This window comes from Monodon monoceros, unplaced genomic scaffold (genome assembly GCF_005190385.1).
Source record: "Monodon monoceros isolate NGI ecotype Baffin Bay Population unplaced genomic scaffold, NGI_Narwhal_1 Super_Scaffold_15, whole genome shotgun sequence".
Lineage (NCBI taxonomy): Eukaryota > Metazoa > Chordata > Mammalia > Artiodactyla > Monodontidae > Monodon > Monodon monoceros.
Window position 1 is genome coordinate 601,601 of NW_021703771.1, and position 25,890 is coordinate 627,490.

Below are 25,890 nucleotides of genomic sequence, written 5' to 3' on the forward strand. Positions count from 1 at the left end.
GGAGAGAAGATGACAAGGACCTTGTCTGACTTATTCACAACTGTATCTCCAGCACTGGGAAGAATCCCTCATCTAGGCTCCCAGTAAATAGCTGTCAAAGTGAATAGAAGGGAGAAATCCAGATGACTCCTGGGTTCTGGAGGAAGCACAATGTTTATACCAGTCGCCAGTGGAAGGAATATGGGAGGGGAAGATCAGGTATTCCTCTGTGGACCGATGTGGGACAGACTGGTGGTTTTTAGAAGAGCCGAACTATAAGACACAAGTTATAAGGGAGCAAAGGAAGAATTGGTAATGAAGGAAATGCCAAATATGACTGCAGAAAGGCAGGACGAGTTTTAGGTTAGGTTAAAGTCCTACGTCAAGAGAGACATTTTCAAGCGGAAATGTTTGACAGGGTAATTTGTCCAGAGTTCAATGTGCATGAAGTCTGGCAAAATCAGAGTCTGGCTCTGGGGACTCGAGGAAGAACATCACCCGTGTTGGGGAATGAAGAAGTTCCCTTGCCTTTTCATGTCCCAAATTAGAGGTTGGCTTATAGTTCAAGTTATCATACGAACTCTGTGGCTTTGTGCATCTTTTAACCTGAGAAAGACAAAGGCAGCATGTGAAATGTGGTTTTAGTAACAACCAAAGCACAGGTCAGAGATTTATGTTACTATACAATAATACCTATATGTGGAGATACCACTGTTAGAAGCACTAACTTGGGTCCTAGTTTCTTATATAGAACAGAAAATTGCAAATTGTGTGGTTAATGTTGATCATAATAATATATTTTAAAGGAATATGTGTTTATTTAACCAATAACTTTATGCTACATAAATTGAAAAATCTTCCCGGCCTATGATATTATGAGCAATAACTGCATATCTTAGTCTGTCCCCACATATGGTCTAATTTAGCTGGTCCTTAGGGGTTTTGTATGGTTGCTCTATAATATTAGTTGCATGAAAAGCACCTAACGTTCTTGATAAAAGTCTATTATTTTAATTCAAGAGGGCCTGTGAATTAATATTTTAACAAGCACCATCGTGTGATTCCGATACAGGTGTGAAGATGTTCTACCTGGAGAAATCCCCCCTTGAGAAGCTCTTTGGCCTGACTTGCATTTCTTAGCTGGTGTTCTTGCTCTCTCTGGTGGTACAATGTGGAATTGTATGTTTCAGAGTTTTCATTTTCACTGATTGGCAGATAGAGCTCCACAATTAATCTACTAGTTATCCAGCCTTTATTTAGCCATGCTGTAAACCTACAGATGCAAGTGCTGCATTAGCATTCATCTCCCTACTCACAAAAGAGATGTGAGAAGACCAGAAAGTGTAACATGTAAAATTTCATACCTTAGAAGTGCTGCGACCAAGACAATGCTTTTACCTTTTTTGGTTTGGAGAATTTTGAAGGAATCTGTAGCTGAAGAGTATTGAAGAGGCATTTGGTGGCAGCATTTTCATGGGCCAAATGTTTATCTTTTGCTTGGGTTCTTCCTCTGTGAATCGTTTAGGACTCAGACTCAAGCTTTGTGATGCTCATTTGAATTTTTCATTTGACAGTTTGTATTTTTTTTGCTAATGGGAAGGATATAATTGTATGCAGAGTAAAGAGTTAAGGGTAGGAATTCCTTCTTCTTTTCCTTCTTTCCTCCCTGCCTTCTGGCAGTCATTCAACAGATGTTTATTACAGCCCCCTGAGGGAGGCTTTGTGGGTGATACAGTGATAACCGGGACACCATTTCTCTGAATGAGGAGAGAAATGTAGCCCACCAAGGCCTGTCATGAGGGCTCCATGCCCAAAGTGCAGGGCAGCTCAGCAACCCTCAGAGGAAGGAGAGAGTAACCATGGGGAAATCATTACGGAGAAGACGGCATCTGAACTGCAAGTCCCTGAGACTGGCCACTCTAAGAACCTTTGTGTAACTGAGTTGCTGACTTATATGACATACAATTGTCTGTGCTTATTGTGGGTATTTTATTCAGTGCTGATTATGTATCGGGCAGTGTGCTAAGTGTGGGTGTATAAAGTTCAGGAAGGATTGTAATCAAGCAGGACCCTGTGGGGCCATCCCAGGGCAGAGCCCCGCCACCCCACCATGTCCTCTGCCAGCCTTTTGTCCGTAGAAAAACTTTACTTAAAGAATAAATTTAATCAGAGAAATGAGAAATGTGGAAAGAAAGGAAAACTGTTAAGCAAGACGAAGTAATAATAGTTTAGCCATTAAACAAAGTCAAGGACCTTTAGTTCCTCCTCCAGGGCTGTAGATACTATTCTGAGCCATGTCCTTTGAGCTGTTTTGCAGGTACTGAAACCCTCACCAGGTGGAAGAAGTTAACTGCATGCTGCCCACAAGCACGAAGACCCCAGGTGGAATCAGAAGGTGGATGATGTTGACTCCCAGTTACCTCACCACAAGCCAATCAGAAGAAGGTCCACAAGCTGATCACACACCCCACACCCCCACTCCCTTATCCTGTCTTTTAAAACCTTTCCCTCGAAGCCTTCAGGAAGTTTGTGCCTTTTAAGCATGAGCTGCCCTGGACCCCTTGCTTGGCACCTGCAATAAACGCTGCACTTTCCTTCACCACACCCAGTGTCGGTAGATTGGCTTTACTGTGCTCAGGTGAGCACACCTGAGTTTGGTTCGGTAACAGGATGGCTTGGTCTCTGTCTACCTAGACATCCCATTCTCGTAGTAGAGGCAGACAGGAAACAAAATAGATAAATGATAATAGATAACTATCTACAAAATAGATAAATGAATTGTAAATTGAGGTAAGGGCTTTGAAGGAAGTAACCAAGAGGCTAAGGTAGAGAATAACTTGGTTGGGGTGAGGTGAGACCTGCTTTTGTGGAGGTGGCTGGAGAAGGCCTCCTGCAGCAACACAAGCAATGATGTTACAAGTCCCGTGCTCCCTGCTACTGAGTCCATGTCTTAACCATGTTCGTCCTCCCAGCTCTGATGGGGAATCACCATCATTATACTCATTTGAACAGAGAGGAGACTGAGGCACAGGGACACTAAGTAATTTGATGTGTAGTTTGTAAGTGGTGGAGACCAGATCCAAACTTACCTTTTAGGCCCAGAGCCTGCTCTCTTCACCACTCTGACAGGCATCTCCCGCCAAGGGTGTGGAGGGAGAGCACATATGGGGCTCAGAGGCAGGAGAGTTCTCATGGGATAAAGCAGCCCTCGTACTCCCAGAGGTGGGGCGAGGCTGCACACCACCCTTCCCTTCGGGTGTGGGCTTCTTTCAGACACGTGTTAATACAGAAACAGGCATTGGGCGAATTGAAAAGGACAGAATTCTTTAGCTGCCCTAGCACTGTAGAATTTATGATGAGAAAGGTCATCTTCTGGTGTAACATTTTGATTTCACAGTGGAGGACCCCCAGCTCAGAGAAGATAGGTGATTAATTGCTTAACTAGTTAGTTGTTGACTTGGGAGTAAAACATACATGCTTTTCCTTGATCCCACGTGTGCATAACTGGTTTCTACTTAACACACAAATTTAGCTTATAAATTGCTTTCCCACCAATTGAAGGGCACTGGAGTACATGATTACAGACTAGTACTTTCTTAAATTCTTGCTCCTTTAATTTGGGATGGTTTTCTTTGAGGGCAACCATTCCCATTTCATGACACATGGTAAAATGTGTTTCTTCTGAGAATTTCCCTTCTCTCCTCTGTGGAAATGCAAAGAAACAGAGGACAGGACCAGTCGATAAGCTCACTTCTCATGTGACTCGCCCGCTTCTCTTTCTTCACGTTTGCTGGCAGGAGTTACAATTCCCTGATTATAAGAGGTGGCCTGATGTGAACAGGGCTTGGGGGTCAAGGGCTGATGCACACCTTGGACAAGGCACATGCTTGAGGAGCAGAAAGGAGGAGGCTGATCCAGGCAAGCACCTGCCTCACCCACAGCCATAGTCCCTGAGGAATCTCTCAAGTATTGTTCAAAAAACCTAAGCAAGCCCTAGAGGGTTCAGGTAATCTTACCATGGCCCTTCTGTCCAGTGAAAAATAACAAGTTGTCTTGCACTGCTGAGTGGTTGTTTGCCAGCTGAAACTTCAAGTGGAACTCGTAATCATAGCTGATGTCTGGGACCCGTGAATAAGCCAGGAACGAGGTATATCCAAAGGCATCCATCCCACTGAGCCTGGGCTGGGTGATGTGAACAGCTGTGGAAAAGCCCAAAGCAAACAGTTAAAACAAGCCTGTTCATGGACTTGTAAGAGGAGGGTTGTGTTTTGCTGCTGCATTGCGCCACATAGTCTGTTTACTGTCACATTAATTATACATATGTGCCCTTCAGCATTGAGCAACTCAGAGACTCAATAGGGAATTCAAATCCAGAACAAAGGAAGGGTAGTGTTTTGAGATTGTGTGTATAATCCTTTAACTCACATATCCTTTCGACATGAAGAATTTACTTAAAAAGCAAAATTCTACATTTTGGAGATTAATTTTAGAAATAGAAAAGATCATAGGCAGTCAAAGTATTTGCCTAGGTGCTTTGTAACAATAATTTGGCATCCAAATGCAAGATATGACTTAGAGAGGGACTCACAGCTTGGAACAAACTGAGCTTCTCTAACTCTTTACTTTTCTAAGAGCCAAAGGTCAGGGGTAGGAAGGCCAAGAGATGGGAAGGAAATGGATGTTTCCATCACCATATTGTGAATGACCTGAAATTTCCTTGAAGTGAAATCGTTGTCTAAAAGAAATACTCTTCCTTACTTTGTTCAGACACGTGTTAGATAGTGAAAGCGTGGGTTTCAATAGGCCTGAAACTGTAGGGAGATTTAGTAGAAACAGGAAATGGTAAAACCCAGAAGTACAAGGGCCAGTGCAGACAAATAAGATTTAGTTGAGGGGCGCTATCAGCCAGCTAGCTTCTCTTTTCATCCTGCCTCTAATCTTGTATCCACATTTTCTCTTTCATTGTTCTGTTTCCTTCATAAATAGTCCCAACTGGCTTTTATTTCCTCCCTCCAAGGGGAACAGGGAACAGGAAGGGGGATTTTGACCCCCTTCCTGACTACTGTGAATGGTATCCCCAGATTAAAGGATGTTCCTAGAATCTATCTTTATTCGTTCAAGACAGCTCAATAGAGGGAAGAAAGCTTGTCTTGATTACTTTATAATGCTCCCTTCTCAAGAGGTGGTGGCTCTCACGAAGTTGTAAAACTAGAATTTTTACAAACTTTAAGAAATATCCTCACTCTGGTACTTAACACTTAAAACAAAAGAGTTGTTATGTCTGGTTATAATTGTTTATATAGCAAATAATTCTGCTATCCTGGGAAAAAGAATTCTATTTATCAGAGGCTTTTATTTCTGCTTGTTTCACATAACTATTCAAGTAGGGATTTGTATGGAATCAGCTGAATACTTCATTTTGATATTTTATTAAAATCTTATCAGTTTATTCCTTGGGATGTGTGTCCTAGGATAAGTAAACATTTTCTCAAAACTCACCAGAATCTGAATTAGGATTTTGAGACATACCACCTTTTATATATATATATAATCTAATGAAGTAATTGGTGGTTTGTGTTTCAGAGATAATAAGACTTCCCATCAGGGATTTCAGTGGTTCTGTAAGTAGGATGGTTGAAGGAAATTAAATAAAATTAACTGGGATTGAAGCAAAATAAAAATATTGATGGTGTTTGAGTGTTGGCATTAAAAACAGTTAAAATAGAATTCAATTAAATACTAAAAATAGGAATGTCTTTCTTTTATAACGTTTCTTCCTGTTAATAATTTACAACTGAGTCTACTAAAAGTTTTTGTACATTTAGCTTAGATCATCAAATACATATGTAGTTCACTATCTGACCCTGAGCTAGATATTGGTGACACAAGGATAATAAAGCACAATCCTTACCCTCAAGGAGCTAGTGTGTGGTCAGTTAAATTACTCAACTGAACTAGACTGAATCTTGGCTGATGACAGCAGTTCACCTACAGGTGACAAGCAAAGATCATTTCAGGTGGAAAGAACAACTTATACTACAATAGGGAGGCCAAAAAGCATGTCATACTCAGGGAACCCATGGAGTTTGCAAGTTTTAGAATGAAGTATAAGAAGGAAAGTGGAAGCAAATGAAATGACATAGTTAAGACAGGGGTCAAATTATGAAGGGTTTGATATTTTCCTCATAATTTTTGAGTAGTTAAGCAGATATCAAAGTTGCCTTTTAGAAATACCACTGTAGTGATGAAATGTGAAGGCTGGATTAGACAGGGGGAACTGGAGGAGAAACCTTTGGTCAAGAATGATAAGGAGGACTTTGAGGACATTGGGAAGTCTAACAATGAGTTCAGCTTGTACTGGGGGGGCAGTGGTGGCCCTTGTCCACGTGCTCAGTGGTTTGTCTCCCAGCAAGAGCACCCAGCTCCGCTCACTCCACATGGCAGCTTAGCACTGGATCTGGGGCAGACAGGTCCTGGGAGAAGTCAGCCACAAGGCAGCCCAGATCTCAGGTGGCAGCACAGCCACTTCAACTCCTGCAGCAATAACACCCTGACCCCCAGGCCACAGCATTGTACTAGATCTGGGATGAACACAACAGGGCTTTCCCTGTTTTTGAGTGGAACTGCAGACACCTGCATGGGAGGCACATATGTTCGCTGTGACTGCATGGACCTCACTTGCTTCAGCAATCACACACTTAAGGGTAATGAAGCCTTATTGAACCTGACCCTCAGGGCTTCCACCCCAAGAGCTGGGGAAAAGACCCTGACACTGATAGAATGGTAACAGCCACAGAGCAGAGAAGAAGCCCTGCCTCACATCCTACACAAGCTTTAAATCCCCCAACACAAACCACGCCCCCTATCAAGGAGATAACAGCCAGCACACACCGAGGAAAGATATAGTTGGTTTCCATACCAAAACCAGCCCTACCACCAAAACTATTAGAAACACACAGTCTGTACAATGATGCTCCCACACAAAAACACCCCTTCAAGACCACAATAGATAACTGTTTCTCCCAAATTCATAGAGACAGAAGAAGTTAAATAAAATAAAAAGGCAGAGGAACTACTCCCAATTAAAAGAGGAAGAGACACCCCCACCCCCAAAGAACATATAATGAAACAGACTTTACTGGTTCAACAGACCCAGATTTCAAAGAGGTGGGAATAAAAATGCTAACTAAGTTAAGAAAGATCATTGATATAAACACAGATAACTGTAACAAGGAAATAAAAGTTATACAGATGAATCAATCAAAAATAGATTATTCAGTTTCAGAGATAAAAAGCAATCTTCACAGGGAACTATATTCAACATCTTGTAATAACCTATAATGGAAAGAATATAAAAAAGGATATATTGATATATCTATATATCTATCTCTCTCTATATAACCGAATTACTTTGCTGTACACATGCAACTAACTCAACATTGTAAATCAACTATACTTCAAAAAAAGAAAAAGAAAAAGTAAAAGAAAGCAGTCTAGAAGTAATAAATAGCCAATTAAATGAGACAGAAGAACGAATAAGTGACCTGGAAGATAAAATAATGGAAACCACCCAATCAGAAGAGCAGACAGAAAAAGCAATAAGAAATGAAACCAACATAAGGTCTATGGGAAAATATAAAGCAAACCATTTTATGCATGGTATGAGTTCCAGAAGGAGAAGAGAGAGAGAAGATCAAAAATGTAGTTGAAGAAATTAAGGCTGAAAACTTCCCAAACCTAAGGAAGGAAACAGATATCCAGATACAGAAAGAGCCAAGCGTCCCAAAAAAGATGAACCCAAACAGACCTACAGTAAGGCATCATAATTAAAATGGCAAATGTTAAAGATAAAGAGAGGATTCTTATGGCAGCAAGAGAAAAACAAAGGGTCAGATACAAGGGAATCCACATAAGTTTTCAACTGATTTCTCTGCAGAAACTTTGCAGGCCAGAAGGGAGTGTCATGATATATTTCAAGTCCTGAAAGGGAAAATCTGCAACCTAGGATACTCTACCCAGCAAGATTATCATTTAGAATAAAAGGAGAGATAAAGAATTTCTCAGACAAGCAAAAACTAAAAGAATTCAGCAATACTAAACCTACCTTAAAAGAAATAATGAAGGATCTTCTTTAAGTAGAAAAAAAGCAAGAATCTATAGGAAAGGAAAAAAATCACAGAGGAAAGGCAAATATATAATCAGTACTGAAGATCAATTAAATAAGATAGTACATACACTAAAAACAATAAAAGAATTATAAAAGCAAGTATAATGATAATAAGCAGTAAAAGAGGATGTAAGAGAATATGAAGATGTAAAATAGGACATCAAAATCACAAAGTGTGGGGGAGGGGAGTAGAAAAGGTAGACCTTTTAGAATATATTTGAACTTGAATGATTGTCAGTTTAAAGCAAGTAGACATATTATGGGTCAACATACATGAACTCCATGGTAACCACAAATCAAAAACATACAATAGATTCACAAAAGCCAAAAAGAAAGGGACTCAACATACTACAAAAGAAAACCATCAAATCACAAAAGGAAAAGCAAAAAGAAAAATGAACAAAGAGCTACAAAAACAACTGGAAACCAAAAATTAAAACAGCAGTAAGTACATACCTATCAATAATTACTTTAACTGTCAATGGATTAAATGCTCTGATCAAAAGACATAGGGTGGCTTATAGGATAAAAAAAAAAAAGAGAACCTGCAATATGCTGCATTCAAGAGACTCACTTCAAGGCAAAGGACACATACAGACTGAAAGTGAAGGGATAGAAAAAGGTATTGCATGCAAATGGAAGCAACAGGAAAGTGGGGGTAGCAATATTCATATCTATTAACATAAACTTTAAAACAGGACATAAAGAAAGACAAAGAAGGACATTATATAATGATAAAAAGATCAATACAGAAAGGGGATATTACACACATTAACATATACACACCCAATGTTGGAGCACCTAAATATTTAAAGCAAATACTAACAGATGCAGAGGGAGAAACTGACAATAATACAATAATAGTAGGAGATTTTAACACCCCATTGACATCAATGGACAAATCATCCAGACAGAAAATCAATAAGGCAACAGAGGTTCTATATGACCCAATAGATCAGTTAGACTTAATTGATGTCTACAGGACACTACATTCAAAAAAAGTAGAATACACATTATTTTCAAGTGTGCATGGAACATTCTCTAGGATAGACCACATACTAAGTCACAAAATGAGCCTCGATAAATTTAAGAGGATAGAAATTATATCAAGCATCTTTTCTGATCACAGTGATATGAAACTAAAAATCAACTACAGGAAGAAAAATGGGAAAAAACCAAACACATGGAGACTAAACAACATGAAAAAACAATGGGTCAATGATGAAATCAAAGAAGAAATTAGAAAAGGAAACAAACGAAAATGAAAACACAACTTTACAAAATCTATGGGATGTACCAAAAGCAGTTCTAAAAGGAAAGCTGATTCCCAAAGACTGAAGAGGCGGGAACACTTCTAAATTTATTCAATGAGTCACCATCACCCTGATACCAAAACTAGACAAAGAAACTACAGAAAAAGAAAAATACAGGTCAATATCTGATGAATAAATGCAAAAACCATCAACAAAACATTAGCAAATGGAATCCAAAAATACATAAAAAGAATCGTACACTATTATTAAGTGGAATTTATCCCAGGGATATAAAAATGGTTCACTATTCACAAATCAGTCAATGTGATACATCACATTAACAAAATAAGGGATAACACCCATATGATTATCTCAATAGATGCATAAAAAGCATTTGATAAAATTCAACATCTATTCATGATAAAAACTCTCAAAGTTGGTATAGAGGGGCTATATCTCAACATAATAAAGACCATTTATGACAAACCCACAGCCAACATAACATTCAATGGTGAAAAGCTGAAAGCTTTCCTGCTAAAATCTGGAACAAGACTAGGATGCCCACTCTCACCACTTCTATTCAACATAGTATTGAGAGCCCTAGCCACAGCAATCAGATAAGGAAAAGAAATAAAAATTATCCAAATTGGAAGGGAAGAGGTAAAATTGTCATTATATGCAGATGACATGACAACATATATAGAAAACCCTAAAGACTCCACACAAAAAACTGTTAGAACTGATAAACAAATTTAGCAAGGTAGCAGGATACAAGATTAACATGCAGAAATCTGTTGAATTTCTTTAAACTAAAAATGAAATATCAGAAAGGGAAAGCAAAAAAAAAAAATCCCGTTTAAAATTGCATTAAAAAGTACTTAGGAATAAACCTGACCAAGGAGGTGAAATACCTATATGCTGAGAACTATTAAATGTTGATAAAGGAAATTGAAGATGATTCAAAGAAATGGAAAGATATCTCATACTCCTGGATTGGAAGAATTAATATTGTTAAAACGGCCATAGTGCCCAAAGCAATATACAGATTTAATGTGACAACTTTCAAATTACCCATGACATTTTTTATGGAACTAGAGTAAATAATCCTAAAATTTATATGGAAACATAGAAGACCCAGAATTGTCAAAACAATCCTGAAGAAAAAGAACAAAGCTGGAGGCATAACCCTTTCAGACTTCAGACAATACTACAAAGCTACAGTAATCAAAACAGCATGGAATAAGCACAAAAACAGACATATGGATCAATGGAACAGAACAGAAAGCCGAGAAATAAACCCACACCCCTATGGTCAACTAACCTTTGACAAAGGAGGCAAGAATATACAATGGAGAAAAGCCAGTCTCTTCAGCAAGTGGTATTGGGAAAGCTGGACAGCTGCATGTAAATCAATGAAGTTAAAACATGCCTTCACACCATACACAAAAATAATCTCAAAGTGGCTAAAAGACTTAAATATAAGGCGTGACACCATAAAACTCCTAGAAGAGAACATAGTCAAAACATTCTCTGACATAAATCATAAGAATGTTTTCTTAGGTGAGTCTCCCAAGGCAATAGAAACAAAAACAAACAAATGGGATGTAATTAAACTTATAAGCTTTTGCACAACAAAGGAAACCATAAACAAAACAAAAAGATAATCTATGGACTGGGAGAAAATATTTGCAAATGACGTACTGAAAAGGGCTTAATTTCCAAAATATACAAACAGCCCATATAACTCAATAATAAAAAAACAAACAACCCAATTGAAAAATGGGCAGAAGACATAAACAGACTTTTCTCCAAAGAAGATATACAAATGGCCAAAAGGCACATGAAAATATGCTCAGCATCACTAATTATTACAGAAATGCAAATCAAAACCACAGTGAAGTATCACCTCACACCAGTTAGAATGGCTATCATCAAAAAATAATAAATGCTGGAGAGGGTGTGGAGAAAAGGGAATCCTCCTACACTGTTGGTGGGAATGCATATTGGTGTAGCCACCATGGAAAACAGTATGAAGTTTCCTTAACAAAGTAAAAATAGAGATACCGTATGATCCAGCAGTCCTACTCCTGGGCATATATCCAGAGAAAACTCTAATTTGAAAAGATAAATACACTCCTATGTTCATAGCAGCACTATTTACAATAACAATGACATGGGAGCAACCTAAATGTCCACTGACAGATGAGTGGATAAAGAGATATGGTGTGTAATATATATATATATAATGGAGTATTACTCAACCATAAAAAAGAATGAAATATTGCCATTTGCAGCAACATGCATCGACTTAGACAATATTACACTTAGTGAAATAAGTCAGACAGAGAAGGACAAATACTATATGGTATCACGTATATGTGGAATCTAAAACATAATACAAACCAGTCTGTGTACAAGACAGAAACAGACTCACAGACATAGAAAACAAACTTATGGCTACCAAAGGGGAGAGGGTTGGATGGACAAATTAGGAATATGGGATTAATAGATACAAAGTAATATACATAAAATAGATAGGCAACAAGGACTTACTATATAGCACAGAGAATTATACTTAATATCTTGTAATAAGCTATAACAGAATATAATCTGGGATTAAAAAAATCCCTGAAACTGAATCACTATTCTGTACACTTAAAACTAAAAACATTATGAATCAACTACACTTTAATTTAAAAAAGCAAGAAAAATAATCCCTGAAACATAGGGATTCACATTGTAATATCTGCATTACAGTTTATGGCATAACTTTGAGAATAACATTTTCATGCATCTGTATAACTCACATTACATAAACTGTAAATTTATTCTGGGTTCAATAATCTTTGTGATAAATCAAATTTCCCAGACATTACACACATGGAATATTCCAGAACTTATGTGTTTTGAACACTTTTCTCCTCCCTAACACATGAGTTTCTTTATGCCAGTGGACATTTAGTTAAGAAATTAAGAAACATCAATGTTGGAATGAGTCATCAGTCAAGTTCAGTGGAAAAAAAAAATTGTTTTAGCTTTTTAATCTCTTATTTTTTAAACCATGGATCTATAAATGTGCTTTTCTATACTCCAAAGTAACAAAAGAAACTAATCAAAATGGCAGAAAGATGTGGAGATCACCTTCCTCCTCATAAATACATCAAAAATACATCTACATGTGGAACAACTCCAACAGAACACCTACTGAATGCTGGCAGAAGACCTCAGACTTCCCAAAAGGAAAGAAACTCCTTACGTATCTGGGTAGGGAAGAAGAAAAAAGAAAAAGCAGAGACAAAAGAATAGGGACAGGACCTGCACCAGTGGGAGGGAGCTGTGAAGGAGGAAAAGTTTCCACACACTAGGAAGCCCTTTCACTGGTGGAGACTGTGGGTGGCACGGGGGAAGCTTCAGAGCCATGGAGGAGAGTGCAGCAACAGGGGTGCAGAGAGAAAAGTGGAGAGATTCCCGCACAGAGAATCAGTGACCAGCACTCACCAGCCTGAGAGGCTTGTCTGCTCACCCGCCGGGGCAGGTGGGGGCTCGTGGCAGGTGGGGGCTGGGAGCTGAGGCTCGGGCTTTGGATATCAGATCCCAGGGAGAGGACTGGTGTTGGCTGCATGAACACAGTCTGAAGGGGGTTAGTGCACCACAGCTAGTCAGGAGGGAGTCTGGGAAAAGGTCTGGACCTGTCAGAGAGGCAAGAGACAATTGTTTTGGGGTGCGCGAGGAGAGGGGATTCAGAGCTCCACCTAAATGAGCTCCAGAGATGAGTGTGAGCCTCGGCTATCATATTGGACCACAGAGATGGGCATGAAATGCTAATGCTGCTGCTGCTGTAGCCACCAAGAATCCTGTGTGCAAGCACAGGTCACTATCCACACCCCTCCAGGAGCCTGTGCAGCCCGCCACTGCCACGGTCCCGTGATCCAGGGACAACTTCCCCAGGAGAACACATGATCAGCCTCAGGCTGTTACAACATTATGCTGGCCTCTGCTGCTGCAGGCTCACCCCGCATTCCAATTATGACTACCGTATCTCTCCCTCTCCCTGGCCTGAGTGAGTAAGAGAGCCCTAATCAGCTGTTGCTTTAACCCCCTCCTCTATGGGTGGGTAACAGACAACTGAGGGTGGCCTACATGTAGAGGCAGGGCCAAAACCAAAGCTGAAGCCCAGGAGCTGTGCGAACAAAGAAGAGAAAGGGAAATTTCTCCATGCAGCCTCAGGAGCAGCAGATTAAATCCCACAATCAACTTGATAAACCCTGCATCTGAAGAATACCTGAATAGACAACAAATATTCCCAAAATTCAGGTGGTGGACTTTGGGAACAACTGTAGACTTGGGGTTTGCTTTCTTTGTCTAATCTGTTTCTGGTTTTATGTTTATCTTAGTTTAGTATTTAGTGATTATTTTCATTGTTGGATTTGTTTATTGGGTTGATTGCTCTCTTACTTTTTTATATATATGTATATTTTTTTCTCCCTTTTCTCTTTTTGTGACTGTGTATTTGTATGTTTCTTTGTGTGATTTTGTCTGTATAGGTTTGCTTTTACCATTTGTCCTAGGGTTCTGTCTGTTCATTCTTTTTTCTTTCTTTCTTCCTTTTTTTCTGAGCTGTGTGGCTGGCAGTGTTTTGGTGCTCCAGCTGGGTATCAGGGCCTGAGCCTCTGAGGTGGGAGGGTCGAGTCCAGGACACTGGACCAACAGAAACCTCATGGACCTTTGTAATATCAATTGGCAAGAGCTCTCCCAGAGATCTCTGTCTCAACGCTAAGACACAGCTCCACTCAATGACCAGAAAGCTCCAGTGCTGGATGCACCAAGCCAAACAACTAGCAAGACATGAACACAACCCACCCATAAGCAGAGAGGCTGCCTAAAGTCACACTAAGTCCACAGGCACCCAAAAACACACCACTGGATGTGGCCCTGCCCACTGGAAGGAAAAGATCCAGCCTCACCCACCAGAACACAGGCACCAGTCCCCTCCACCAGGAAGCCTACACAACCCACTGAACAAACCACACCCACTGGGGGCAGACATGAAAAATAACATGAGCATTGAACGTGCAGCCTGCAGAAAAAGGAGGTCCTGAACACAATATGTTAAACAAAATGAGAAAACAGAGAAATATGCAGCAGATGAAGGAGTAAGGTAAAAAACCACCAGACCAAACAAATGAAGAGGAAATAGGCAGTCTACCTGAAAAAGAATTCAGAGTAACGACAGTAAACAGGATCCCAAATCTTGGAAATAGAATGGAGAAAATACAAGAAATGTTTAACAAGGACCTAGAAAAACTAAAGAGCAAACAAACAATGATGAACAGCACAAAAAATGAAAATAAAAATTCTCTAGAAGGAATCAATAGCAGAATAACTGAGGTAGAAGAAAGGATAAGTGAAATGGAAGAAAAAATAGTGTCTCAGAGACCTCTGGGGCAACATTAAATGCACCAACAATCGAATTATAGGGATCCCAGATAAAGGAGAGAAAATGAAAGGGTCTCAGAAAATATTTGATGGGATTATTGTTGAAAACTTCCCTAACATGGGAAAGGAAATTGTCAATCAAGTCCAGGAAGCACAGTGTCCCATACAGGATAAATCCAAGGAGAAACACAAGACACATATTAATCAAGCTATGAAAAATTAAATGCAAACAAAAAATATCAAAAACAGTAAGGGAAAAGAAACAAATAACATACAAGGGAATCCCAATAAGGTTGACAGCTGATTTTTCAGTAGAAGTTCTGCAAGCCAGAAGGGAGTGGCAGGACATATTTAAAGTGATGAAAGGGGAAAAAAAAACTACAACCAAGATTACTCTACCCAGCAAGGATCTCATTCAGATTTGATGGAGAAATTAAAACCTTCACAGACAAGCAAAAGCTAAGAGAATTCAGCAGCATAAATCCAGCTTTACAACAAATGCTAAAGGAACTTCTGTAGGCAGGAAACACAAGAGAAGGAAAAGACCTAAAATAGCAAACTGAAAACAATTAACAAAATGGTAATAGGAACATACATATTGATAATTACCTTAAATGTAAATGGATTAAATCCTCCAACCAAAAGACACAGACTGGCTGAATGGTTACAAAAACAAGACCCATATATATGCTGTCTACAAGAGACTCACTTCAGACCTAGGGACACATACAGACTGAAAGTGAGGTATGGAAAAAAAAATCAAAAGAAAGCTGGAGTAGCAATTCTTTTATCAGACAAAATAGACTTTAAAATAAAGACTAGTACAAGAGACAAAGAAGGACACTACATTATGATCAAGGGATCAATCCAAGAAGAAGATATAACAATTGTAAATGTTTATGCACCCAACATAGGAGCACCACAGTACATAAGGCAAATGCTAACAGCCATAAAAGGGGAAATTGACAGTAACACATCATAGTAGGGGGCTTTAACACCGCACTTAAACCAATGGACAGATGATCCAAAATGAAAATAAATAAGGAAGAACAAGTTTTAAAAGACATATTACACCAGATAGACTTAATGAATATTTATAGTACATTACATCCAAAAATAACAGAATACACTTTCTTCTTAAGTGCTCTGGAACATTCTCCAGACAGATCAGATCTTGAATGACAAATCAAGCCTTGGTAAATTTAAGAAAATTGAAATTGATCAAGTATCTTTTTGGACCACAATGCTATGAGAATTGATATCAATTAGAGGAAAAAAAACTGTAAAAAATACAAACAAATGGAGGCTAAGCAATACATTATTAACTAACCAAGAGATCATGGAAGAAATCAAAGAGGAAATCAAAAAATACCTAGAAACAAATGACAATGAAAACACAATGAGCCAAAACCTTTGGGATGCAGCAAAAGCCGTTCTAAGAGGGAAGTTTATAGCAATACAATCCTATCTCAAGAAACAAGAAAAATCTCACATAAACAACTTATCCTTACACCTAAAACAATTAGAGAAAGAAGAACAAAAAAACCCCATAGTTAGCAGAAGGACAGAAGTCATAAAGATTAGATCAGAAATAAATGAAGGAAACAACAGCAAAGATCAATAAAAGTAAAAGCTGGGTCTTTGAGAAGATAAGTAAAATTGATAAACCACTAGCCAGACTCATCAAGAAAAAAAGGGAGAAGACTCAAATAAACAAAATTAGAAATGAACAAGGAGATGTAACAACTGACACTGTGGAAATATGAAGGATCATGAGAGATTACTACAAGCAAGTATATACCAATAAAATGAACCACCTGGAAGACATGGACAAATTCTTAGAAAAGTACCACCTCCAAGACTGAACCAGGAAGAAATAGAAAATATGAAGAGATCATTCCCAAACACTGAAATTGAAACTGTGATTAACAATCTTCCAACAAACAAAATCCAATGACCTGTGGCTTCAGAAGTGAATTCTATCAAACATTAAAAGAAGAGTTACAGCTATATTTCTCAACTTTTCCAAAATATAGCAGAGGGAGGAACACTGCCAAAGTCATTCTACAAGGCCACCATCACCATGATACCAAAACCAGACAAAGATGTCACAAAAAAAGAAAACCACAGACCAATACCACTGATGAACACAGATGCAAAAATCCTCAACAAGGTACTAGCAACGGAATCCAACAGCACATCAAAAGGATCATACACCATGATCAATTGAGCTTCATCCCAGGAATGTAAGGATTCTTCAATATATGCAAATCAATCAATGTGATACACCATATTAACAAACTGAAGGATAAAAACCATATGATAATCTCGATAGATGTAGAAAAATCTTTTGACACAATTCAACACTCATTTATTATAAAAACTCTCCAGAAAGTGGGCATAGAGGGAACCTACCTCAACATAATAAAGGCCATATATGACAAACCCACAGCCAACATCATTCTCAGTGGTGAAAACTGAAACCATTTTCTCTAAGATCAGGAAAAAGACAAGGTAGCCCACTTTCACCCCTGTCATTCAACATAGTTTTGGAAGTTTTAGCCACAGCAAACAGAGAAGAAAAAGAAGTAAAAATAATCTAAATCAGAAAAGAAGAAGTAAAACTGTCATTGTTTGCAGATGATAAGATGCTTTACATAGAGAATCCTAAAGATGCTACCAGAAAACTACTAGAGCTAATCAATGAATTTGGTAAAGTAGCAGAATACAAAATTAATGCACAGAAATCTCTTGCATTCCTATACACTAATGATGAAAAATCTGAAAGAGAAATTAAGGAAACAATTCCCATTTATCATTGCAACCAAAAGAATAAAATACCTAGGAATAAACCTTCCTAACGAGACAAAAGACCTGTACGCAGAAAAGTATAAGACACTGATGAAAGAAATTAAGGATGATACAAACAGATGGAGAGATATACCATGTTCTTGTACTGGAAGAATCAACATTGTGAAAATGACTTTACTACCCCAAGCAATCTACAGATTCATTGCAGTCCCTGTGAAACTACCAATGGCATTTTTCACAGAACTAGAACAAAAAATCTGTATGGAAACACAAAAGACCCCGAATAGCCAAAGCAATCTTGAGAAAGAAAAACGAAGCTGGAGGAATCAGGCTCCCTGACTTCAGACTATACTACAAAGCTGCAGTCATCAAGAGAGTATGGTACTGGCACAAAAAGAGAAATATAGATCAATGGAACAGAATAGAAAGCCCAGAAATAAACCCTTGCACATATGGTCACCTTATCTTTGATAAAGGAGGCAAGAATATACAATGGAGAAAAGACAGCCTCTTCAATAAGTGGTTCTGGGAAACTGGACAGGTACATATAAAAAAATGAAATTAGAACACTTCCTAGCACAATACACAAAAATAAACTCAAAATGGATTAAAGACCTGAAATTAAGTGCAGACACTGTAAAACAGAGGAAAACATAGGCAGAACACTCTATGACATAAATCACAGCAAGATATTTTTTGACCCACCTCCTAGAGAAATGGAGATAAAAACAAAAATAAACAAATGGGACCTAATGAAACTTAAAGCTTCTGCACAGCAAAGGAAACCATAAACAAGACCAAAAGACAACCCTCAGAATGGGAGAAAATATTTGCAAATGAAGCAACTGACAGACGATTAATCTCCAAAATTTACAACCAGCTCAATATCAAAAAAAAACAAACAACCCAATCCAAAAATGGGCAGAGGACCTAAATAGACATTTCTCCAAAGAAGATATACAGATTGCCAACAAACACATGAAAGAATTCTCAACATCATTAATCATTAGAGAAATGCAAATCAAAACTACAATGAGGTATCACCTCACACCAGTCAGAACGGCCATCATCAAAAAATCTAGAAACAACAAATGCTGGAGAGGGTGTGGAGAAAAGGGAACACTGTTGCACTGTTGGTGGGAATGTAAATTGGTGCAGCCACTACGGAGAACAGTATGGAGGTTCCTTAAAAAACTAAAAATAGAATTACATACGACCCAGCAATCCCACTACTGGGCATATACCCTGAGAAAACCATAATTCAAAAAGAGTCATGTACCACAAAGTTCATTGCAGCTCTATTTACAATAGCCAGGAAATGGAAGCAACCTAAGTGTCCATCGATTGATGAATGGATAAAGAAGATGTGGCACATATATACAATGGAATACTACTCAGCCATAAAAAGTAACAAAATTTAGTTATTTGTAATGAGATGGATGGACCTAGATTCTGTCATACAGAGTGAAGTAAATCAGAAAGAGAAAAGCAAACACTGTATGCTTACACATATATATGGAATCTAAAAAAAGAAAAAAATGGTTCTGAAGAACCTAGGGGCAGGACGGGAATAAAGACACAGAGGTAGATAATGGACTTGAGGGCATGGGGAGGGGGAAGGGTAAGCTGGGATGAAGTCAGAGAGTGACATGGACATATATACACTACCAAGTGTAAAATAGATAGCTAGTGGGAAGCAGCTGCATAGCACAGGGAGATCAGCTCAGTGTTTTGTGACCAGCTACAGAGGTGTGATAGGGAGGGTAGGAGGGATATGCAAGAGGGAGGGGGTATGGGGATATATGTATACATATAACTGATTATCTTTGTGATACAGCAGAAATTAACACAACATTTTAAAGCAATTATACTCAAATAAAGTTGTTAAAAAAAGTAACAAAAAATAACATTGATAATAACTCTTATGTTCCAGTTGCTAGTTGCTCTGTCTAAATTATTTTGTTTCTCAGAGTAACCCAATGAGATGTTCTTATTCCTGGATTCCTACTTTACAGAGGAAGAAACTGAGGATCAGAGAGGTGAAGTCATAGATCTAAAAAATGGTGGAGTCAGGATTTGAACCCAGGCTCTTTTGACTTCAACAGTTGTGCTCTTTCTAATTATGGCTGGTATATTCATGGCAACAACTGATGAAAAGCTATTGGTAGATGTTTCTTATTTTAAAGTTTGTTGTCCTCACACATTGATTTCATACAGTTTTATTCTATTTTCCTCCCAATTCCTGGGTCATGGATTCATGAAATCTGATAGAGTTCTTACATTTCTTCTATATTCCTTCAAGAGATATGTAAATATGATACGTATTCATTGTTTTGCAGTGCCAAGCACTTAATTAGTACTTAATACATACCAGTGAATTTATTAACAAATAGGTTTTAGTAGGATCTTAATTGCTTTCCAATATGAAGGGAATATGAATGAAAAACAGTGATTATAAAGACCAGTGTATCTTTAAAGTTTTCTAATTGTTTTGGGGTTTGAACACACACATATACATATGTATTCCAGATAGTTGGCTATAATTTTCATATTTGGTTTTGGTATTGTGTAGAAACAGTGTAGGAAAAGCAAAAACCTTAAGGGCCCAATATCATAGGGCTGATTTATCAAAGAGCAACACGTACTATAACTATGAGAGAAACCTGAGAGAAAAGAAAAAAAAATTTACTAGCCCGTATTTTAAGACCTCTGTGGCTTAGCTGTCCAAGTGCTGGGAGACGGCAGCAGACGCTGCAATATGCCAGCTCATTTTTGGGGACCACAACACATGGTGTTTCAAACGCACAAAAAAGGGAAGATTTTATATTAATAAATACACCATGAGAGATTATTCTAAGTCATACCACAAATAAAGCAAAGAAAAATGATCAGCATAAACTATGAGGTGTAAAATTCATATTGGAGTATTGTTTTGATTAGAAAAGATCTGGTTGTACATAACAGCCCTGAGACCATGTACTAATAGTGAGCAGGTGCCTAATTCAAACTACAATGGTATGTAATAAAAGTGCAAAAATGACTACAAGATGAAGATTTCTAGATACAGTACACAAACAATAACCAGAAAATATAATGAAATAAAATAGTTTATTTTCTATAGCATGAAATATCTGGAACAAAACCTTATTAGGGTTCTTGAGTAATAGCAGTCAACCCTGGTTATATCAAGCAGGAAAGGAATTTAGGGGCAGGTGACAGACTGGGGAACCAGGAGGTGTGCAGGGCAGGGGGGCGGCATGGGGAGAGGCAGAAACCAAGGAACCCAGGCAGCTCAAGCACAGCCAGGCTCACAGTGTAGCTGTGTTGTCAGGACGGAGCTGCTGGCGTCTCTACCACTGGGCTGGGCCATGTGGACACCTCAGCTACAAATAATTTCTAAGTATCACTCTGTCTTGGGTCATTTCCTTAGTGTTAGTTCCTGGGGAGAGTATCTTATTGGCCTATCCTAGGTCATATGTGCACACACAAATAGGAAGAAAGTTCAGGAGCTGTGTCGCCAAAAACAAAAGCAAAACACAATATTGAGTAGATGTCTCCCAGAGACCTTTGATTGGCCAGTGTTAATAAGCATCCTCTTTCTAGAACTTGCATTTTCAAATCAAAATTTCCTTCTAACGTAATGCAACCATCCTATATATAAATTTTAAAAGTCACCCTTTTTTTCCAAAATGGAGTCTTCTTAAAGTCTTACCTTTTATTGCATTTTGTTCCAAGTCCAAGATCTCTGCATAGTGGCCCTTCCTCCTTGTGGCTATGTTGTCATCCTGTCCTACCAGGGACCAAGCCTCAAGGTCGCTGAACCCAAACACTTGACACAGAGACCAGGGGGCACATGAGAACTGTTATGATGTGGAAGTACCTGTGGTTTTTCTCGGCGACAAGTCAAAGGTACTGCTAATACGGGTGTGGTTTGCAGCTCATCAGAGTCCACAGGAGGTTGTCCAAAGGAAGGGGTTTGACGTGAGAGGCAAAGTATGAACAGGAAAGACCACCCAGGGACTAGCCACAGCTGAGGCTGACAAAGGGAAACAAGGTGTCATCAAAGCCAAAACCTCCTGGCCAGAGCCCTCCCGGCAGGTGGGTTGCTCCTCAGGATGCGGGGTGGGGACAACAGCACAGGTAGCCACTGGCGGGTCCATCACCGGAAGCAGGGGTGGGGGCAGAAGTACCTCTCTCCCTCCAGTCTCCCAACAGTGCCTCGCCTTGGCAGGGGAGGGTGGAGTTTGCACAAGTTAGAGACACGGATCCCAGAGCAAAGAGGCAAATGACTGGTACACACTGCAGTGACTGGGGCTATAATCCTTATTTCCAGAACTGGTCAGAAGGCCACTTCGCATGTTATGACTTTCCTCTTTGAATGCTCTCTCCTTCCATGTAGGAGAAGTTGATTTAAATTCTCCCTTCTGTGTTCTCCTTACTGTCAGCTAATGCTGCCGCTGGTGAGCTTCTACACTGGGGCAGTGGTGAGGGCCTTCATTCCTGACAGCCCTGGCCACAGTAGGCCTGCTCTCCTGGCTTCGCGAGGCCTCTGTTAACGCTTAACACTAGATGTTAGAGGCAGTGTGTGTGTGAACAGCTTAGGGAAGCCAGTGGGATCCTTCCTCAGAATAATGTTTTCAAGTTTATGAGCTAAAATGCATAGAATTATAAAAGAAACCAACTTTTTTGAAATATAGTTTAAAAATATAACACTTTTGTAATAAAATAAAATTATGCTTCTTTCACACTGCATTTATATAGCGAGATCTAGCAGCAGGTAGAATAAACTACAGCAATTTCAAATTTTGAGGAGCACAAAAATATTTTAATATAGTACATAATGTAACATAATATAAGAGGGATCTGATTTTCCCTTGGTGACAAAAATAACAGGTGCTAATGGTACTGCAGTGATTTGTTGCTGATCCCAATTCATAACTGAGGATTTGTTAAATCTCTGTGGGGATTCGTAAAAAGATGTAATTTTTTTCTTATCCACGTTCACAGCTTCCTTGACCTAGAGGATTGCCTGAGTCCTGCCAGATGCCTGTGTGTGCCCCACCTGCAGTGTGTGCTTGGCCCTCCCCTTCTCAGGGAGGCCTGCCTTGTCCTGCTCTGTCCACTGTGTTTAATTGCACCCTGCCCCTGTGTGATAGAATTTTTTAAAATGCTCTTTTGACCCAGTGTTGAGGCCTGGTTAGAGAATGGTCAGTGCCTTTCTTGAGCAGCTAAGACTGTACCCCCCAAATACTTCCCATGTTGTTGTCCAGACCATGACGAATCACTCTGATAGTTGGGGACCCCATCCCAGAGAGTAGGGGCAGCTACTCTGCTCTGGATCCCACAGGTCACTCAATTAACCAATCCATGGGAGCCCCCAAAACCTAGCTGACCCCACTCTCCACCCCCGTCACACCTAAGTGGCCCCCTATAGCTCTGGCTGGCAGGCGCCCTATCCCCAGTACAGTGCATACATGACCCCCACAGCAGCCTTCTCCCATTTAGGGCTGTGAGCAACCAGAAGTTCTGCCTCTCATCCGTCTAAGTGTGTTGTCCAGCCATCAAAAACATCTTTAAGCCTAATAAAACTCCCTGGTTCCCTCCCTGGCATTCCCTTTCTCCTTTTCCTTCTCTAGTGTTTTGTTTGTTTGTTTGGCTTTCCCAGGGTGCTCATTATCTTCTAACAAGTCACCAGAATTTCTCACCCAACCTTGGAATGAAAGGTCCACAAAGGCAGAAGTTAACCAGTCTTATTTTCTGCTTTATCCCAAGCAGCTGTGGGCACTCTGTGCAACTCCTTTGATTGAAGCCAACACCCTTTGTACCTGCAGGTGTACTTACACGAAGAGCCTGAAAATGGAGGTGGCTGTTGTTTTAACTCAATGGGACCATTGCTGGGATTTTTGGTAAGAGCTTTTCTCCTTTGGATACCCAAAGCTTCTGATCTAGTAGAGCTCAGAGTCATGGCGAAGGGGGAAGTTGTGAGTGGGTCTTCATGGATAACCATGAGAGGGACCGCCCTTCTGCTGCCCCATGGTACTGAATCTGCGCAGCACGTGGTAATAATCTGCGGAAGATGGAGTGCTGGGGCATCAGTTACTGTTTCAAAGCACCCATGGCAACTTGCAGGACAATATCATGATCCTGAAAAGTGGCCCAGGTGGTGTCATCACAGACTATTTTGCCATTCTGAAAGGCCAGTAGGTTTTGGACGATGGATTTCATAATAAGACCAGTATCTGCCATTGCTTGATTTCTTTCTCTGTAAAGTAAGTCTCTGGATTAGAAATAGCATTGTGTGGGATATCATGATGCTTTATACTGTGTTGACTAAGTTCATCAATAGAAATGCTGGAAGAAACAGGACCAGTAGAACAAGTAATCAGGACAGTAGGACAAATTCTTGCCACCACCATGACCTGCCACTGGTGGCAGGGTAGTCCCCCTAAAGCCCCGAGACCACGTCATGGGTCAGGGTTGTTTGCAGCCATTGGGAAATAAGAATTCAGAAGTGCCACTTCTGAAATCACTCTTATTAGGGAAAATCAATGTTGACGCCTTGCATGGCCTCTGATTCTTCTGCCATAGACATTTCCATGTGCTGCCAGATTGCATCTTAAAATCCTCTAATGATTCTTGTTTCTTCCACCCAAAAATATGTGTAATATCTTTCTCACACACCTTGCGGTAATAGGTGTCGTTGCTCTTTCTAGGTTTTGACATCTGATGAGAGTCATTTGTCTAGATATTACTTCAACTGCATTTCCCTAATTACTAGTGAGTTTGAGCACCTTTTATTTTTTGGCTATCTGCGCAACCTTCAGTGAAATATCTGTTAATACCCTTTACTCATTTTTCTTTTGAGTTTATTTTGACAATTCTTAAGAGCTCTTTCAGTGTTATGTTAATCCTTTGTCTGTCATATTGCAAATAGTTTCCCCAAATCTGTTGTTTTTCTACTGACTTTAGATGTGATACCTTTGCAACTTAAAAGTTTATTTTTAAAATATTATTCAAATATTTTCTGTCCAGAATTTTCTGTCTTGATTAAGAACCCTTCCCTCATCCTTAGATTGCACAGGTCGTTTCCAAGATTTGTTTCTAAGATATTTACTAATTTATATTTTATATTTGTCTTGAATAATTCTGGATTTTGTTTTAGTACACATTGTAAGAGAGGCTCAACTTAATTTTTTCCCAGTTGGAGAATATGTTGTGCCAGCCCCATTTATTACATTTCCTCACAGTTGAATAAAACAGCAATTTTGTCATCTATTGCATTCTCATATATACTGGGTTTTTTTTGCTGGGTTTTCTCTTTGTCCTACTGATCTACTTGTATCCTACTAGGGCAGTACCATATTGATAATGATAGTGTTTAATCTATGTTCTTATTTCTGGCAAGGGAAGTCTCCCTTACATTTCTTCTTTTTTAATATTTTTACTGGTTATTAATGAGTGGCTATTATGTATATTGTTCTATATCAAGATCACAAACTTTGAAATTCTATTGGAATTAAACATTTTTTATATACTACGTTTGAGAAAATTGATATTTATTGTATTTTCTTCTCATCTAGGAATGTGGTGATTTTTTCTAGCCATTCATGTATCATTTTATCATCATTAAGGTTTTATAATTTCCTAGATCTAAGTCCTGGAGCTTTCTCACCAAATTTAATCTGAGTATTTTGTGATGTTTTTGGTCACATTTGTGAGTGCAAATTTTGTTTTTAGTTTCTACATATAGGTAGGTTTTGCTAGCACAAAAAGATATTAAAATATAAGTTCCAGTTGAAAACCAAGAAGATAGGAATGACACGTGACAGTGAGGTGACCAGGATTTACAAAGCAGGGGCTGCCAACCAGCTGGTGACTCAAATTCCTCATGTCATTAAGGGTGTAAGCCTTACCCCTCACCTTTCCACCTCAGATCAAGAGAAGGCGGTGTGGGGACACAGCTTGGAGAGCTCAGTGTGAGCTCCTGACGTTTGAGGTGGGGGCGTGGTGGACAGACTCCAGCCTGGGAAGTCTAAGAGGTGCTGCACTGAGTGGGGAGCAAGTGAGAGCCTGACTGTTGACTGGGAAGGGTAAGGCTCCCAGGGTTTGCAGAGACAGGAGATGCACACGTTTCCCTTGGGTCTGATGTGGGTCGTGTGGGACAGAGACACTGAGGCGTTTGTCTTAAGTTCTGACCGAAAGAAGCACCTCAAGAGATGAAGAGCCCACAACAGGGAGAGCTGG

The 25,890-nt window shown here is 39.3% G+C and overlaps 1 protein-coding gene across 1 annotated transcript in view; it reads right to left on the bottom strand.

The window, feature by feature from the left end:
• The window catches only part of EYS (eyes shut homolog), a 1,642,163-nt gene that overhangs the window by 99,484 nt on the left and 1,516,789 nt on the right, over window positions 1–25,890 (bottom strand). The window contains exon 35 of the mRNA XM_029223300.1: window positions 3,996–4,178. Coding sequence (XP_029079133.1) covers window positions 3,996–4,178 — 183 coding nt within the window. The remainder of the gene's footprint in view (window positions 1–3,995; window positions 4,179–25,890) is intronic.